This window comes from Oryzias melastigma, linkage group LG5 (genome assembly GCF_002922805.2).
Source record: "Oryzias melastigma strain HK-1 linkage group LG5, ASM292280v2, whole genome shotgun sequence".
NCBI classification, from domain to species: Eukaryota; Metazoa; Chordata; class Actinopteri; order Beloniformes; family Adrianichthyidae; genus Oryzias; species Oryzias melastigma.
Window position 1 is genome coordinate 30,019,744 of NC_050516.1, and position 18,065 is coordinate 30,037,808.

The 18,065-nt window shown below is 37.3% G+C and overlaps 2 protein-coding genes across 3 annotated transcripts; one reads left to right on the top strand and one right to left on the bottom strand.

Moving 5' to 3' along the window:
* Positions 1-1,248: 1,248 nt before the first annotated feature.
* Positions 1,249-5,341, top strand: zgc:172270 (uncharacterized protein LOC100136849 homolog). The gene is made up of 3 exons (XM_024269560.2): positions 1,249-1,573; positions 1,635-1,822; positions 4,669-5,341. The coding sequence occupies exons 1-3, from the start codon at positions 1,346-1,348 to the stop codon at positions 4,817-4,819; spliced, it is 567 nt and encodes a 188-aa protein (XP_024125328.1). The 5' UTR covers positions 1,249-1,345; the 3' UTR covers positions 4,820-5,341.
* LOC112144784 (isotocin receptor-like) lies at positions 5,336-18,043 on the bottom strand. Of its 2 annotated transcripts, XM_024269559.2 has the most exons (3): positions 17,950-18,036; positions 16,859-17,844; positions 5,336-6,375 (listed from the first exon to the last, which is right to left on the bottom strand). In XM_024269559.2, exons 2-3 carry the CDS (start codon positions 17,772-17,774, stop codon positions 6,101-6,103), a joined length of 1,191 nt encoding a protein of 396 aa, XP_024125327.1. In that variant the 5' UTR covers positions 17,775-17,844; positions 17,950-18,036; the 3' UTR covers positions 5,336-6,100. The 2 variants fall into 2 exon arrangements, with proteins under 2 accessions (XP_024125327.1, XP_036068015.1); XM_036212122.1 differs by having other exon boundaries at positions 16,859-18,043.
* Between the last annotated feature and the right edge of the window lie 22 nt (positions 18,044-18,065).

The following is an 18,065-nucleotide window of genomic DNA, read 5'->3' on the forward strand; positions in this document are numbered from 1 at the left end:
AAAAAAGCTAGCACATTGCTAAAATACTAGCTTAACTCCGAATTAGCCAAAAAAAACACTAGATGCTAAATTAGCCAAAAAAGCTAGCACATTGCTAAAATACTAGCTTAACTCAGAATTAACCAAAAAAACACTAGATGCTAAATTAGCCAAAAAAGCTAGCACATTGCTAAAATACTAGCTTAACTCAGAATTAACCAAAAAAACAGTAGATGCTAAATTAGCCAAAAAGCCAGCACATTGCTAAAATACTAGCTTAACTTAGAATTAGCCAAAAAAACAGTAGATGCTAAATTAGCCAAAAAAGCTAGCACATTGCTAAAATACTAGCTTAACTCCGAATTAGCCAAAAAAACAGTAGATGCTAAATTAGCCAAAAAAGCTAGCACATTGCTAAAATACTAGCTTAACTCAGAATTAGCCAAAAAAACAGTAGATGCTAAATTAGCCAAAAAAGTTAGCACATTGCTAAAATACTAGCTTAACTCAGAATTAGCCAAAAAAACAGTAGATGCTAAATTAGCCAAAAAAGCTAGCACATTGCTAAAATACTAGCTTAACGGAAGTAAAAGTAAAAGCATGAATGTCCACGTCCTTAATGAGCTGAATGTTGTGATACCAAGATTACAGAAATTGCTGAAAGTGTGATTGAGTTTTTACGAATCAAAAAATGTCAAAAAGAATAAAAAAGGAATAATAATAATATTTGTGGGAATGCTTCAGCGCATTCACACAAATATATTGTAATTCTGAAAGTAATTAATATTAATCAAGTATTAATAATTAAAAATATGTGACAAGTTATTTAGAAATAGTTTTATTATTATTCTCCTTATGTTAAAGGTGGATGTATATCCTGGTTACAGCGCATTTATGGTTATTTTTTTCAGTTTCTAGAATCTGATGTGTCATCTTTTTATAGTAGATAAGTATCCAGAAAATTCCAGATGAGGGCAGTGTTGGCTTTCAGTCTAAAAATCTCTTTTTCAAAATAAAAAAGCAAAAAATTAGTAAAAGGAAAAAGGCAACATTTTAAAAGTTGAACAGAAACAAGTCATATTGATTATGTGTAGACTTGTGTCCTTGTGATTCATTTCCACTGTGTTTCAGTGTATACAAAGCATCTCCGTGCTTACAGTATTTTTAACCCCCACACAGCCCAGGAAAATGATCTCCACTTAAAAGACCATCTGCAAATGCCAGTCAGGGCAGCGTGTGTTCCTAATATAACTGCAGGGGACTGCCAGCTGGAGCGGTCCAGTGCGGAGGCTTCATCCACTGCTGGAGAGAAAAAGAACGTCTTCTAGTTTGATTTATCAAAACTGGAGTTCCTGCACAGGCGGAAATGGATAGGAAGATAGCAGAGGAGGATTCGGAGGAAGTAGAGATCGATTTAGGCGACTCCAGTGAATCTGAGGAGCTGGAAATAGAGGAGGAACCTCAGACACTGTGGAAGGCCCAACCCTCTGTGGAAGAAGAGGAAAACATTCACACGTCTACACTGGTGGAAATCAGTGATACCAAACCTCTGATTAACACCAGAGACCCCCGAGGAATCAACGACTGTCTCAAGGTACCAAACTTGAGTTTGAACCACCAGTTAATCTTTTGCTACATGTTGGCTTCATTTCCAGGTAACGTTTGAAGATGTGATCGCTGAGCCGGTGTCGGTGCGCAGTGGAGACCGAGTCTGGATCTGGAGCAACGCCCTGTTCGAGGTGTCCAGGGTTTGGCTCTACAGGATCGTCACGGTGGGTTTGGCCATTCCAATGTCCGTTTTGTCTGGAGTGCTCTTCGCCATCTTCAGCTGCTTCCACATCTGGTGGGTATAGATAATTCTGCATCCACACAGGAGGATCTTTGTACTCTTAACCCATAATTATATAATTTTCTCACATCAGTCAAATAACAATTTTCTCAAAGAAGTAGCTGTAAACAGACATTTTACTTTAATATTTACTTATCTTGTTTAGCAGTATTTTAATCACAGATTCTGATTATCAGGTTTGTGTAAAATACTTTCCAACTCTCTCAGTATATTTCCTAGAAAATAGTTTAAAATTGAAGAGAATTTCTGCAATAAAAGACTCAAGTACTTTTAAATATTTGACATTTTTCATTTAATTTCTCTATTCAAAGGACTGTAAAGAAATGTCCTCATCTTTTCATTTCTCTAGCACGTTTTTGCTCATTTTGAAGCATTTTCTCTATACATCCCTGATCGTATCAATGGCTGTTTAGAAATCATGTCATTTCTGCAGGACAACAGCCTGAATAAGTGAGGATTTTACAAGGCCAGACAGAGTTGGGGTTAAATTTGGTTCAAGAGAATGATGATGACACCGGAGCGCTCGTGTTTATGTTCTTTGATTTACTGTAACTTCTCAACCATTAATGCGATCAACCAAATTCCAGCAGATTCCGAAAAACAAAAGCGGCTCGCGCACATCTAACATTTTGGTTCCTAATATCATAGCTGTTTTGGGATCTACTGGAGTTTTTGAGATTTCTGAGTTTCAGCTGTTCATTGGGATTATGTTAGCTTTTTGGACTATTTTGGCATTTGCTAAGGTTTTTTTAAGGTTATTTTGAAGTTTTGCTAATATTTCAGCTACATACTAGCTGTTTTGGCTATTTTTGGATTTTTCTTTTCATTTTTAAGGCTATTTTGGAGTTTAGCCAATATTTTTGTTCCTTACTAGTTGTTTTGGCTATTTTAGGATTTTTTTTTAAATATTTTTTCAGGGTATTTTGGAGTTTTGCTAATATTTCTCTTCCATGCTAGCTGTTTTGGCTATTTTAGGATTTTTTTTCTTCAGTTTATTGCTCAGTTTATTGCTAATTTAGTTTTTTTTCTGATTTTTTAGGCTGTTTTGGAGTTAGCTAATATTTCAGGTAAATACTAGCTTTTTTGCTGTTGTTGCTAATTTAGGGTTTTTCAGTTTTTAAGTTTTTTTTTTTAATTTAGTTAATATTTCAGCTACATGCTAGCTATTTTGGCAAATTTAGGCATTTTTCATTTTTCAGGCTAATTTTGAGTTTAGCTAATAGTTTAGTTTTATGCTAGGTGTTTTGGCTACCTTAGACATTTTCCCAGTTTTGTAGACTAATTTGGCATATAGCTAATGTTTTAGCAAGTTATCAACTTCAGCGTTTTCAGCTATTAGCTTCAGAGATTTCAACTATCAACTTCAACGTTTTCAGCTATTAGCTTCAGTGATTTCAACTATCAGCTTCAGCAATTTCAACTATTAGCTTCAGCGATTTCAACTATCAACTTCAGCGTTTTTAGCTTTCAGCTTCAGCGTTTTCAGCTATCAACTTCAGCGTTTTCAGCCATTAGCTTCAGTGATTTCAACTATCAGCTTCAGCATTTTCAGCTATTAGCTTCACCGATTTCAACTATCAACTTCAGCGTTTTTAGCTTTCAGCTTCAGCGTTTTCAGCTATCAACTTCAGCGTTTTCAGCCATTAGCTTCAGCTATTTCAACTATCAACTTCAACGTTTTCAGCTATCAGCTTCAGCGATTTCAACTATCAGCTTCAGCGTTTTCAGCTGTTAGCTTCAGCGATTTCAACTATCAACTTCAACGTTTTCAGCTATTAGCTTCAGCGATTTCAACTATCAACTTCAGCGTTTTCATCTATTAGCTTCAGCGATTTCAACTATCAACTTCAGCGTTTTCAGCTATTAGCTTCAGCGATTTCAACTATCAACTTCAGCGTTTTTAGCTGTTAACTTTGGTGATTTCAACTATCAACTTCAGCGTTTTCAGCTATTAGCTTCAGCGATTTCAACTATCAACTTCAGCGTTTTTAGCTGTTATCTTTGGTGATTTCAACTATCAACTTCAGCGTTTTCAGCTATTAGCTTCAGCGATTTCAACTATCAACTTCAGCGTTTTTAGCTGTTAACTTTGGTGATTTCAACTATCGACTTCAGCGTTTTCAGCTATTAGCTTCAGCGATTTCAACTATCAATTTCAGCGTTCTTAGCTTTCAGCTTTAGTGTTTTTAGCTATTAACTTCTGCAAATTCAACTACCAACTTCTAAGTTTTTTCTTTTCAATTTCAGCATAATCTTCCTTGACGTCGAGGAGATGTCACAGACTACCCCTGATGTGTTTTTATTTGATAGATTCGTATCATATTTGTATCTGTTTGTAATACATTTATGGGGTGTAAAGTGAACCAGAAAAAAAGTTTGCTATACAGAAATATTGAGAGCAGCCATATTGGATTTCTGGCCACCAAATTGGATTTTAAGCAAAAATCCAGGTGGAAAAGAAGCTTATTTTCAAAAGTATGCCCCCAAAGAAGATAAATCCATATTGAGAAAACCTTGACTGGGAAAAAAGGGCCATTTTTGCCTGTTTTTGACCTGTCTATAAACATCACACCAGCATTATTGCAGGTAATGATACAGTGTATATCTAGTTCTAAAAGCGTCACTGAAAAATGTTTATTTTTTTTTTTTATTGGAAGTCCCAACAGCAGACACACATTGCCTTCCAGTACAGAAAAAGGATTCACATCAGTGTTCTAACTTAGAATGTATTTGTTATTCTTTTCCGTTTCCTGTTGATAGTGAGTTTGATCCCTGATGGCGTCAATTCAAATCCAGGTTGTGTGTTTCCCTCCTAATCCTTGCGTTTCCCTCCGTGACAGGATGGTCGGCCCCTGTGTTCACTGCGTCCTCATCGGCAGTCGATGGCTGCAGAGCCTGTGGAACGTCGTTCTGGGAGTGTTTGTCCTTCCTTTCTCCAGAACTGCTAGCAGATGTTGTGGAGGCTTCAGCATCCACCTGGCCAAGGAATGAGACTCGCTCACGAAGCCCATCCACAATGGATTTTCTCAAGAAATGGTTTTAATTTCAAACGGACCCAAGAGAGCGTCGATTGTTTACTGTTTCGTCTATAAATAAAGTAAAATACATTTTTAAAGGATGGCAGAACTTTTAATCAGAAAAGTCCGTTGTAATTTTCAGTTTATTGAAAAAAATGTTCATTTTTCAGTAACACACATCCTTAATATTAATCTTGACAACACTTTAAAGTTCTTTTTTCACTTTAAAATCAGAGTAATGTTGAAATCCATAAAATATTTCATCAATTTGTTTGTCAAAATATCTTTAATTGATCTGTAAAAATGAATGTTTGGGTGATTGCTTTTACTTTTATATAAATTAAAACTGAAGTTTCAAGTTAAATACTTTTTCTAATGATACGATCATTTATTATTTATGAATATTTATTAAAAATCATTCATATATCAGATTGTACTTTGGAGAAAAAAAGCATAATGTGTTCAAATTTCCTATTTTTGCTTCAAAAGTAGTTTTCAAATGGCACCTTGGAGTGAACAAATAGAACATTTGAGTACAATTTTCCATTGTGAACGCCTTAAAAATCAACTTTTTTTTTGTTTAAAAGATTTGTTTACAGTACAAACAAAATAAATAAATCACTGTGACTTTATTTATTGAGGAAAACAATTCAGTGACACACAGGTCTTTATTTAATTTGACTTAATTTTTTTAAATGTGGAGAATTTTTTGTTTTACTTTAATTTTATGCAAAGTAAAAAAAGCATCAAGTAATAAAAATTTCTCTGTTAATAAGGGACTAATAGCAGAAAGTTTATTTTTTCTGCAGGACATACATGCAGTCTGTGTTAAAATAAAGAATAAAACAGTTCTGAGGCGTAGACATGCACATCTATGACCAAAAGAAGACGATGCGGCACATTAAAATAAAAAAATAGTAACAAAAGTTTTATCCTTTGAATGTAGAAAACTGTATCTGTTTTAAAAAGTGACACATATGTTTTCTTTGTCAAATTTGTCAAAAGTTTGTGCATTTAACAGGTAAATATGTTTCCTCTTTGCAGGAAAAAAATTGATCTTCACTCTTTCATTCATGAGTCTCTGTCTTACTTGCTTGCATTAAATGCAGGAGAAAAAAAACAATTTTACATCACATTTTTCACATTTATATAATACAGTTTTTGTTCTCTCCAGTCTTTGTGAGCATGAGATTGATTCTGCTTTTTCTTAAATACTTGCTTTATGCAATAAAAGGCTAAAACTTGCAGGAGGCTTTCATCTGCTGTCTTTAGAGCACTGCCCCCCTATGCTGGACGTGAGCGTGAGGCTCCTCTGGCTGCCGGCGTTCTTGATGACGAAGGTGGACGAGCTGCTCTGGCGGCTGCGCTGTTGACGGCAGCTGCAGGAAGAGTCTGTCCGGTAGTGTCTGCAGCAGCAGGAGAAGCACTGAATCAGGTCGTGGAAGAGGTGGCCGGCGAAAAGCATGTAGATCCACGGGTTACAGCAGCTGTTGAGGCTGGCCAGCAGCATGGAAATGATGAAGGCCGTGTCTGGGGCGAGAGACAAAGACGAATGTCCGTCAGGTTAGGGTCAAACTCACAGAGCGTATAATGTCATATAAACATCGAGAACGGATGCTGGTGATCCAGAGAATTACTCAAAACACATAAAGTACAGAGTGATGTTGCAGTGTATTGACAGTCTATTGACTCTAATAATTTCACTTCCTTAAAGTTTTTTGCCAAATTTTACCAAAGGAAAAAACCAAAGGAGTCTCTACAAATCTACGGTAGGCAAGAATAAAATATTCAAGCACTTTTTTTCTTTAAAAGTGTGTGAAAGCATCTACTTAGAGTTGCACCTGCACTCGGGAACTGTTTGGGGTATACAGACAATGACTGTGTAAGACAACTGGAGTGAGTGAGTGTGTGAAAAAAATCCATTGGTAACAGCTGCTGTTTTAAGTTTTAATTTGTCTCTGAATCGTCACTTCCAGTCCTCAGTTTTACAGTTTCAATTCTGATTTTCAAGTTTTCACTGCTGAGCTGAGCCTAATTTTACATGGGGGCGGGGCTTTGAGCTCATTGGCTACCAGAAATCTTACCCAAACTGTAAAACTGGGGACTGAAAGTGAAGATTCAGGAAAAAAAAGAAAGAAAATTCAAAACAGCACTTGTTACTAATGGATCTTACATTTATAGTTTTTTTTTTAATTTCAGGTTTTTACTATTTTTTTTTTAATTTTTCAAGATTTATTTCAAGTTTTCAGTTTTTTTTCCCCAAATTTTCAAAACTTTTTTTTTTTTCAAATTTTCAGTGTTTTTTTTATTTACAAGGTCTTGTTTTCAAATTTTCTATTTTTTCGTTGACTTTAAGCTGATCCTGATTTGACCCATACATTTTAATCTAATTTGGTTGATTTAATAATAGAGGCAGATAATATAAGTTTTCTCCTTTTCTTTCTTCTTCATTTATTAACTGTTTTATATTTATATATTTTGATGTTATGTATTGTTACTAAATGAAATAAAAAGTAAATAAATCTTTTACTGCTCCTATTAGGTTTTGATCATCACTAGGGATGTCCCGATCAGGTTTTTTTGGGCCCGATCCGATTCCGAGTCATTTGATTATGTGTATTTTGTGTATCTATACAATTTTCTTGTTATATAAGTGATAATTAGTCATGTGATAAAGTTTAGTGACTTTAGCTTTAACATCTTTAGAGCTATTGAACATTTTTGACCAAATATGATTCCTGTCCTCATTTAAAATTCTTAAATATAAATTGTGACTTTGCTTTAGAATAAAATTTGATGAGCGTTCATAAATAGCTGATATCATTATTAGTTTGAATTTATTTAGTTATTTTTAAGATTATGTGCTTTTTTGAAGTTCTTAAGACATCACATTTTAGGTTTTATTACCACAGTAGTTAATTTTCTCAACTGTTATTTTTCTCTGTCAGATAAATAAAACAGGCATATCAAAGGACAGCTCGGGTCCTAAGGAGGTAAATCACGGCGCTAGCATGTAGCAGTTAGCAGCTGCTGTTTAGCCATCTGTCTGCAGCATGAAGAGCTTCACATTAAAAAAGAAAAAAAACTCTGTCTTTTTCTGTTGGAATACCTTTATAGGTTGTTGTTTGAGTTATGACAAACCAATAGAGACACTTGCTGTCAGTCTAAAGCGTTTTTAAAAGAGTTATTGGTCCCGGAAGTTAGCTTTCTAGCTAGCTTTGTTTACAAGTTAGCCTTCTGCTTGAGCTGCTGGTGTTTTCTGCTGCGTTTTCTGGTGATGACATTTTGTGATCTTTTCCTGACATGCAGACTTCTAGTGGAGTATTTATCCGTAATGATAAGATGAAATATAAAGCTCTGATTATAATGAGAATAAATTAAATATCCGATCCTGATCGGACAAAGGAGTCCGATTCCGATCGAGTCCCAAATTACGTGATCGGCCCCGATTTCCGATCACGTGATCAGAAAAAGCTGTGCAAAATGTTCATATTTATTAGATAATGTCATATTTGGCATTAAAATTAAAAAGTAGTGAGTGTGGAGTCCAAACGGCATCAAAATCCAGATCACTGGATAGTCCTGCACCATATGAGCCTTCAGGAACCAGCGAGTGAATTCAGACAAAGATTGTCCAAAAGATCTTGCAGAACTCGTCGAGCAGCTCCACTTCACTTAAAGGTTCCCGATGGTGCAAAAGAGCAGACGCTGACTCGCACTTGTAACAGCGAGTCTTTGGCGTTCGTTCCTTTCTTCCCGATCCAGACAGCCCAGGTACTTTCCTCAAGCACAGTTCAAGACAAAAACAGCTAATGCCTTCCTTTCCACTTTTATCTTCCATCTAATGGTTCGAATGAATTAACAGCTCAGAGATAAAGCCTGCCTCGTACCACGCTTTCCTAAATGACTGGAAATTTAGTTCCAAGATGAAACAGACCCAAACAAGGTTAGAAAAAAAAAACACTTCAAACTGTTTTTGACGGAAAATTGGTACCATTTGTTGAGCTCTAAAAAGTCTGTGAAGCAGCAGATTTTTATCCATCCAGGAGATTTCACAACAAGTTTAGACCCGGATGCTGTTCATGTTCATCAGTGAATCAGTCCGAGTCTCATATTTGAAGGACTTTCTGTCAAAACATTTTACACATTGTATTGTCACTTTGTGGCGTGTTTGTTTACATGGTTTTGCAAAGAAATACTTTTAAAATAAAGGTATTTCTAAATTCTACTCCGATAAATTGTTTAGCAATGTTGAATTTATCTTATGTGTCTTATTTCTTCTTATTTTTACTTGCTATAAATCCTCTAATTTTACAATAGAATTTCAGACCGCAGTCGCAGTATTTCAGCTTCTATAAAAACATAAAGTCTTAATTAAAAAAGAAACAGCAAAGTGACTCAAGGATGATAAACTGCTTTTTTAAAGCGCCAGAGGCAGAAACAAAAATTCATGTCTTGTCCTCGGTTATTGACTACATTTAGAATCACTATAGAGTAGATATTAGATCAAATAGTGAAGGTGGAGTTCTAAACCGTACATGGATTTTTATTCTCAATATACTGATTCACCGAACGACACAAAACCTGAATATCCAGAAACACATGTGTCTTTTTGACCGCTCCTTTGTGGCTCTAGTTGAAGAAAATTGAAATATTTTTCATTTTAAAATAAAAATTGTCCCATTTTTCTGACTATAGACACATTCATCAAAACAAACTTTATTCAATTCGTTCACAAACATTAGAAGAATTGTACGCATCATTCCACCAAGCTCCTGACTACAGTACCCATAATGCTCCAACAATCCATCAAGTGTAACATCTTTATATTCCTACTAAAACATTTCGCCGTGTACCACCGAACTCGAGGTCAGTGAGCACAACCAGAATTAACGCACGCCGGATAAAAAGCAGGCTGTTTCAAGGGTTTTAACTGAGCCGTGTCTGAAAAACACTGTAAAGGTCGCTAACTATAATTCTACAGAGCTAAGTTTATGAATTTTTATGAAAATCTCTCAAATAAACTTTATATAGTCCTTTTTTTGTGAATCACTGCTGACCTTAAAGGGTAACCAAACAGGACAGCTGGAGGCTGACTCCACTCTCAGCCCAGATTTGAATAATGCAAAAAAAGAGGGCGGGGCTAGGTGAGGCGGGCTGAGCGGAGGAGGTGTGGTCTGGATATACAATCGACAGTGACAGTAAGTTTAGCTTGAGGTAACTCGAGGATCTTTTTATTATTGAACATTCTGGTGAGAAATCTACCCACATTTACGAAGGCACAAGCAGACGGGGATATTGGGAAGATGGTAGGAGAATGGGAGCAGACTATTTCCTGGTGGAGAATGAGAGCAGACTATTTTCTGGTGGTGTATAGCGGAAGACTATTTCCTGGTGCAAAATATGGGCAGACTATTTCCTGGTGGAGGAAGGGATAAGACTATTTCCTGGTGGAGAATCTGAGTAGACTATTTCTTGTTGGAGAATGGGAGCAGACTATTTCCTGGTGGAGAATGAGAGCAGACTATTTCCTGGTGGTGAATAGGGGCAGACTATTTCCTGCTGCAAAATATGGGCAGACTATTTCCTGGTGGAGAATGAGAGCAGACTATTTCCTGGTGGTGTATAGGGGAAGACTATTTTCTGGTGGAGGAAGGAATTTCCTGGTGGAGGAAGGGATAAGACTATTTCCTGGTGGAGAATCTGAGTAGACTATTTCTTTTTGGAGAATGGGAGCAGACTATTTCCTGGTGGAGAATGAGAGCAGACTATTTCCTGATGGAGGAAGGGAGCAGACTATTTCCTGATGGAGAATGAGAGCAGACTATTTCCTGATGGAGGAAGGGAGCAGACTATTTCCCGGTGGAGGAAGGGAGCAGACTATTTCCTGGTAGAGAATGGGAGCAGACTATTTCCTGGTGGTGAATGGGGAAGACTATTTCCTGGTGCAAAATATGGGCAGACTATTTCCTGGTGGCGGAAGAGGGCAGACTATTTCCTGGTGGAGAATGAGAGCAGACTATTTCCTGGTGGTGTATAGGGGCAGACTATTTTCTGGTGGAGGAAGGGATTTCCTGGTGGAGAAAGGGAGAAGACTATTTCATGATGGAGGAAGGGAGCAGACTATTTCCTGGTGGAGAATAGGGGCAGACTATTTCCTGACAGAGGAAGAGAGCAGACTATTTCTTACATTTCTTACAGTTCTTAACATTTCAATAAATTCTTAAATGTTCAACTGGTGTTCTTGTCTGCATTTTGTGACCGAACATCACCGCAAACTGAACCCATTAGCCATCACCATTCTACCTGTGACAAATTTTGGGGATAAATGCCCAGGCTACACAGTATGTAGATCAACATTTTTTAATAAAATTAATGTTTTTTTTTCTGGGGTGACACACTGACAAGGACGGCTCTGGAAGGACATCATGTAATGGGTCTCAACGAGCAAAAGGCGGAGCCTCAGAGATCGAGTCTTATTGGCTCCGGGTGTAAAAAATGTTGCAAAAATAACTCAAATTCCATAAATAGTTTGTCTTTTTGTGTTCCAAAGGTAATATTTGATCATATATATGGATATATTTTGCTCTGAAAGACTAAAGAGCATCATGGTGTGGCCCCTTTACTGTAAATTATGCTGCAAAGGTGACAGAACTGTAATTGGTCATTCCAATAATAGTACATACAGTCTCTGTCCCTCTTTAGACGTGTCCAGATTATTTCACTTTATGCTCTTTTATAGTCTTTTCCAAAACGTTTGACTCATTTTAATTAATTTTTTAGGACAATGCTGGACTTTTGTAACAAAACTCCATTCTTTCAACAAAAAACAACAACATTCTCTTTCTTTTGATTTTAAATAAGAAATCATCTGCATCAAAACAAGCCGTCATTGGTGAATAGAAGATGATTGGGAGCAGCAGAAATGCTTCATCTTGTAAGAAAGAACTCCAACGCTTGTCAACGAAATCTGGATATTTGCAACAAAGTCGGATAATTTTGAATAGCCTGAAAAAGTGGCGTGGAAACAATAAAATCGAAGTATTTTTAATGAAACACCAAGGACCCCCAAAGAGCTGGAGGGAGTGTGGGGGGAAATCTGGAATGATTTCAGCCTGTTTCATAAGCTGCACTCTGCACCAGGCAGGGACCCACAAGCAAAAGCCAATGAAAACACTAGAAAGAGAAAAAAAAGTTAGGCGGATAATTGATGGGAACTGTTCTATAGATGGAGTCGAATGAATGTGGAGGAAGAGCAGTTTGTCTGCAGCCATCAGATGAGGTTCTGTCAGGCTGCAGCTTCTTATAGGAGCCCGGATTTATGAACAGAATGTCTGCAAAAAAGACTTAAATAAACCAGAAGTCATTAATGACTTCTTTCTTTTTTCCTATAACAGAAGTTTCAGGAGTTTTGTGGGTTTGTTCATCTGCTTTCTCTCATCTTTTTGCTAACCTGCCTGTTTTGTCAGATTACAAATGTTTCAACGTTTTTCATTTTTGTCTGTCTCTGATGTCCTGTCGCAGCAGGCTGTCGTCCTTCCTGAGTCTGGTTCTGCTTTAGGTTTCTTTTTTTTCCTCAATCCAGGAATTACACTCCTACCCTTACATCTATTAGTCAGTCGTGGGAGGGGCAGAAGACTTCGGACGGGTGGCAAAATGAGAACAGCAGAGTGGAAAGTCATTACAAATGAAAGGATCCAAAATACATATCTCAAACTGTTTTGTTTATTTATGTTTTTAAAAGTCTGTGTATGGGGTAAGATAACTTTCAAAAAGAAGCATATTCATATAGAAAAATTGTATTCATGAATATAAAGTTGCCCATACATTTATATTTTGTGCACAACTTTACAGAAAAAATATTAATACTTACTTTTAATTAGGGCCGTCATGATTATTCGACTAATCGACTCTTAAAATAGTTGACGACCAATTTAATAGTCGATTAGTCGTTACTTTAAATTATATGGAGTCAGATTGTAGTAAAGTTTAAAATTAAAATGCCACAATGGGAGCTTTTTTGAGTATTTTGGCATTTATCATAGTTTTCGGCTATTTTTGAGTTTAGCGAATAATTCAGCTACATGCTAGTTATCTTGGCTAATTTAGGATTTTTTTTTTTTTTAGGCTAATTATGAGTTTAGCTAATATTTCAGCTACACTTTAGCTATTTTGGCTAACTTAGAATTTTTTCAGTCTTTAGGCTAATTTGGAGTTTAGCTAATACTTCAGCTACATGCTAGTTATTTTAGCAAACTTAAGATTTTTTCATTTGTTTAGGCTAATTTGGAGTTTAGGTAATATTTCAGCTACACGCTAGTTATTTTGGCTAATTTAGGAATTTTTCATTTCTTTAGGTTAATTATAAGTTTAGCTAATATTTCAGCTACATTCTAGCAATTTTGGCTAACTTAGAATTTTTTCAGTCTTTAGGCTAATTTTGAGTTTAGCTAATATTTCAGCTACATGCTAGGTATTTTGGCTACGTGGATTTTTTCAGCTTTTTAGGCTAATTTGGAGTTTAGCTATTTCATCGACATGCTAACTATTTTGGCTAATTTAGTATTTTTTCAGTTATTCGGGCTATTAAGGAGTTTAGCTAATATTTCAATTGCATGCTAGCCATTTTGAATAATTGTGTATTTTTTCAGTTTTTTAGGCTAATTTGGCATTTAGGTAATATTTTAGAAGGCTATCAATTTCAGCATTTTCAGCTATTAGCACTAGCATCTTTAGCGGCCGCATTCAGCTTACAGCTTTCACACCAGCATTATCACAGGTAATGCTATATATCCAGTTTTTAGTTAGTTTAAAGTTTATAATGGTTAAGTTTTGTGCTTTACATCCAATTTGTGCATGACCTGATTAGTCGACTAATTGGAAAAAATAATCAGTGATTAGTCAACTATTAAAATAATAATTTGTGGCAGCGCTACTTTGAATATGAATTTTCTTTGTCTTGAATACAAATTTCTCCTGTTCACAAACTTTCGAAAATATATCTCGGGGATTGCTAGGGGAGCACCCCCCTCCCCCTGACCCCTGTAGCTCCGCCCCTGAATTTACAAAGATGGTGGACTTATTACAGTTAACTGGACTGAACTGGGTTTTAACATTGAAATTTATCAAATTCTTTCTCATGGTTTTATTTTTTTGTAAAATGTCTGAAACAACTTTGTTTGTGTTTTAGCACTATAAAAACTGAATTACAGACTAGATCCGCAATGATTGGTTGTTATGTCTCCACTGAAAACACAAATTTTTAGTGCTGCACAGCATCCTGGGTGAAACGTGATTTTTGCTCCCACAAATACCACGGCCCAAAAAAAAAAACAAAAAAAAAAACACAGCAGCTGCCTGAAAGTATTTATTTATTTTAATTCTCAAGGATTAAATTTTAAAAATTAATTTAGGATAATAGCATTGCTCCCTGGTCAGGACAGGAATCCCCAAACTTCACAGTGAAAGGCAGCGCCGCTAACCACGGCACCAGCATTTAGAGCAACAGACTTTGAGTCTGTTTTTTCCTCCTCTTCCTTCTTTTTGACCTTAAATCTGTCCCTGAGGGATTGTTTTAATGCTTTTCACCTTTAAAGTTTTAAAGAAGCACTAACAGATTACACCGCACGCCCCTCCTCCTCGCCTCCCCTCCTCTGAGCTTTAACAGCAGCTGTGTCAGGCAAGGAGGGGCGCAGCACCAGACAAAATTATAGATTAAGTTTTAAGTTATTTTTGATTATAGTTTAAATTATTATTATTATTTTTTTTTTTACATTTTACACGAAATGAGTGGTGTGTCAAACTGTAAAAAAAAAAAGTCATTGCAATTTGGCGCCCCCTCCAGCAGAGGGCGAACTAGGCGGCTGCCTAGCTTGCCTATGCCCAGGGTCAGTCCTGCCTTACCGTACTAGACCAATCGTGGAAACAAAGCTCTTGTGGCGACAAGGTTAGGCAGCAGTGTTAAGGCTCTTGTCTATAAGGACCTACACTAGATGAAGCCCATTGCGCCCCCTGGGAAGCAAACACACGTAAAAGTCCTAAGATTGTAAAAGCACTTTTTGATTTGACATATTTCACTTTTTTATTTCATTTTGTGGGTTCTGTTAGTTAATATGTATCATAAGGTGAACTGAAGAACAAACACAATTTAAGCCTCGCTTCCGCTTAGTGGTTTGTTTTCACGGTGGTGTAGATCGCTAGCGTGCTGCTAACATCATCATCGCCAAGGATGGAAAGAAACATTTGCACTCCAGAATTTGCTGTTGTCTGCAGGAGTTTTCAATATAAACTCTAGGAGTTTTCAATATAAACTCTTGACTAAAAGAGTACACAAAAAACCCGAATGCTAACAAACATTGGAAACGTTAGCTTAAATGTGCGCTATATTCGCACTTTCTAATGTCGTCATCACTTACTGCCAATCAACGGGTGGCTAGAGAGGCTCCGCCCAAACTTTTTCACTTTTCAATGGATCTACAACCGATGGAAGTAAGAGTTACAGGTACCGTTTAACCATACTGTGCATGTTTACATTGAAAGTGGGGTCATCTGGACCCTAGAAGACAGCGCGCTGAACTTTTCTTTTTCAAGGATTTTTTAATGTTCACTGGTGTCTGTGGCAGATATAAAATCCTGTCCACCTTTGTCATGGGAGGGATCACACGTAAATATAAGGGTCGGGTCATCTGGACCCCATGAGAGCAAGAGGGTTAATGGTTCCATTTTACAATGGAAACGCTCAAAATACCGGACCGTACCATACCGCTCCGTGAAAACGAGGCTTTAATTTTCTTGTAAAATCTGTTTTTCTGAAGTTTCTCATTGGGACGTTTTTCAGTGTCAGCATCGTAGAGTAAGCTCCGCCTTTTTCAGCTTCAACGCTTTCGGCATTAGCTCCGCCCCTCTCAAAGAGCTCAAACGGTCACGTGGTGAGCTTCAACTCTAGTGTGTCGTGTGTTCCCAGATGGGCGAGTTCAGAGCATGATCACATGAAACTTTAGTGACTTACACCAATTAACCAATCACAAAATTCAACGACAATACCTCGTTTTAACCTGTAGGGGGCAGCACATAGACGGGTTTAAACCATAATTTCAGGAATTAAAGAACTTTATTTTAAATTGTAAAAAAATTGGCAACAACCAACAGACAGCACTTTTAAAGCCCCATTTATAGAGATCAACAACCAAAAAAAGTTGATTTGTGTTTGGTTACCCTTTAAACAGTTCAGTGACCACAAAGACTTATTTGTTACATTTAAAATTATTACTTTTCATCAAATTAAAATTTAGAGTTTACTTCACTAAAAATTTTAATTCTATAAAAACTGATATTTTTAATGTAACAAATTGCCAAACTTTTGTTAATTGATCCAACATTTCACTTTTTTACAGTGGAATGGAAAAGAGAAAAAAAATCGTTTGTAAGACAAAAGTGAAAAAGAAATTTGAACAATTTTTATAAGGTCTTTATTACATAATAAAACCTGAGAATTTTTTTAATTTAAAGAAGTCCATAAAATGAGTTGTTCTAAAGATTAGTCCTCACTTTTTGCCATTTTTTAAAGAATAAGAACAAATTGTGATCAAAAATTTTAACTGATAAAAATAATTTGATAAAAAACTTCAGCATAGTTTGTTGTTAAAACCAATTATTTAACCAAAATTGGTGTCTGATTTGACATGAAAGGAGCAGCTCTGCTAATATGCAACCAAAAAATAATGTTACTGTGAACAAATAGTTAAAAGGACATTATCTAAACAACACTGGGAAGAGCTCTGTCTGTTAGATTCCCTGCTGCTCTGGGAGCTCTCAGCAGATAATGACTCTCCTATTCATCTGTGTTCACTTTGGAAAGGTCTAAAGTCAAATATCTTCCTCCTGTGAGATGAACAAAAACGTTTCTCTAATTAAAAGAAATAAAAATGTCAGCAGTTTGAGCGCACTGCTCGTCTGAATCTGTGATCTTTACGCATTTTCAGCCCGTGGGAGGAAAGTGTCTCTCTTTCTTTACCTTCTCTTGGTGGCGCAGGATCCCACGCAGACCACATCTCGACGAAGAAATAGGGAGTCCAGCACACGATGTAAGCGATGACCACCACGAAGGTCATCTTCACGGTGCGGATTTTGGCTTTGGAGATGAGCCTGACGCTGCTGACGCGCGACAGTGGATACGCGCCTTTGGACGTCCGTGGAGCCACAAAGTGATCTCTCCTTGTTTTCATGTTGAGGTTCTCCCAGATTTTAAAGCATATTAACCCATAGCAGACGCCCAGGATTGCCACAGGTAGAATGTAAATGCTCAGGCTGACCCACGTGACGTAGGCTTTGATGCCCCACGGATGCACAAAGTCCCCCCAGCAGTCGTAGACCCCGCTCCCGAGATCCTGCAGGGAGAAGATGTAGACTTGCGGGGTGCTGAACAGCAGGCTGAGCATCCACGCGGCGATCACGCACATGCGGTCTTTCCTCCTGTTGACGGAGCGCAGCGGCAGGCAGATGGCCAAGCACCGGTCCACGGACATCAGCACCAGCATGTAGGTGGACGCAAACATCCCCACGACCTGCAGATATTTGACCAGCCTGCACAGGATGTCGGGTCCGTAGAAGCGGAAGGTGATGTCCCAGATGAGCTGCGGCAACACCTGGAAGACCGCAACCACGAGGTCCGCGATGCTCAGGTGTTTCATGAAGTAATACATCCGCGAGTGGCTGTGCTTGGTGGTGTGGATGGCCAGCAGGACGCACAGGTTGCCCATGAGAGCGAGGACCAATATCAGGACCAGGACGGTCACCTCCACTTTGGCGACTTCTTCATTGCGTTTTAGATGATTCACTGTGTTGTTTCCTGCTCCACTTTCGTTTCTGGATGAAAAATTTCTGGATGAAACATTCTGAGACCAACTTTCCTGCTCAAGGAAAAGCTCCATCGTGCGTAAAAGCGCCTTTTTACGCAGCGTCTTTTTTGTTGTTGTTGCAAAGATTGAATAAATATTTAATCTAAAATAACAAAAAAAGCAAATTGGTAAATACACTCACAAACTTTGAATAATAAAATAAACCAATAGCTCAATCTGTGCGTAATTTTGGTTACAAAAATCTCACCTAAAAAGGATCTTCTGCGGTTATTTGACTGTTTTCGACGCACCTCAGTTCTCGTCTGCTCAGCCACTGCTAGAAGATGGTGCGCTGAAGCTCTGCATCCTACAAATACACCCCCC

What these genes read in the sequence shown, in the direction of transcription:
- zgc:172270 (XM_024269560.2), top strand. Translation starts at nt 1,346, where the DNA reads ATGGATAGGAAGATAGCAGAGGAGGATTCGGAGGAAGTAGAGATCGAT. An exon ending in GAATCAACGACTGTCTCAAG is followed by an intron (nt 1,574 to 1,634) that starts GTACCAAACTTG and finishes CTTCATTTCCAG; the next exon opens with GTAACGTTTGAAGATGTGAT. An exon ending in TTCAGCTGCTTCCACATCTG is followed by an intron (nt 1,823 to 4,668) that starts GTGGGTATAGAT and finishes CCTCCGTGACAG; the next exon opens with GATGGTCGGCCCCTGTGTTC.
- LOC112144784 (XM_036212122.1), bottom strand. Translation starts at nt 17,774, where the DNA reads ATGGAGCTTTTCCTTGAGCAGGAAAGTTGGTCTCAGAATGTTTCATCC. An exon ending in TCCTGCGCCACCAAGAGAAG is followed by an intron (nt 6,376 to 16,858) that starts GTAAAGAAAGAG and finishes CTCTCGCCCCAG; the next exon opens with ACACGGCCTTCATCATTTCC.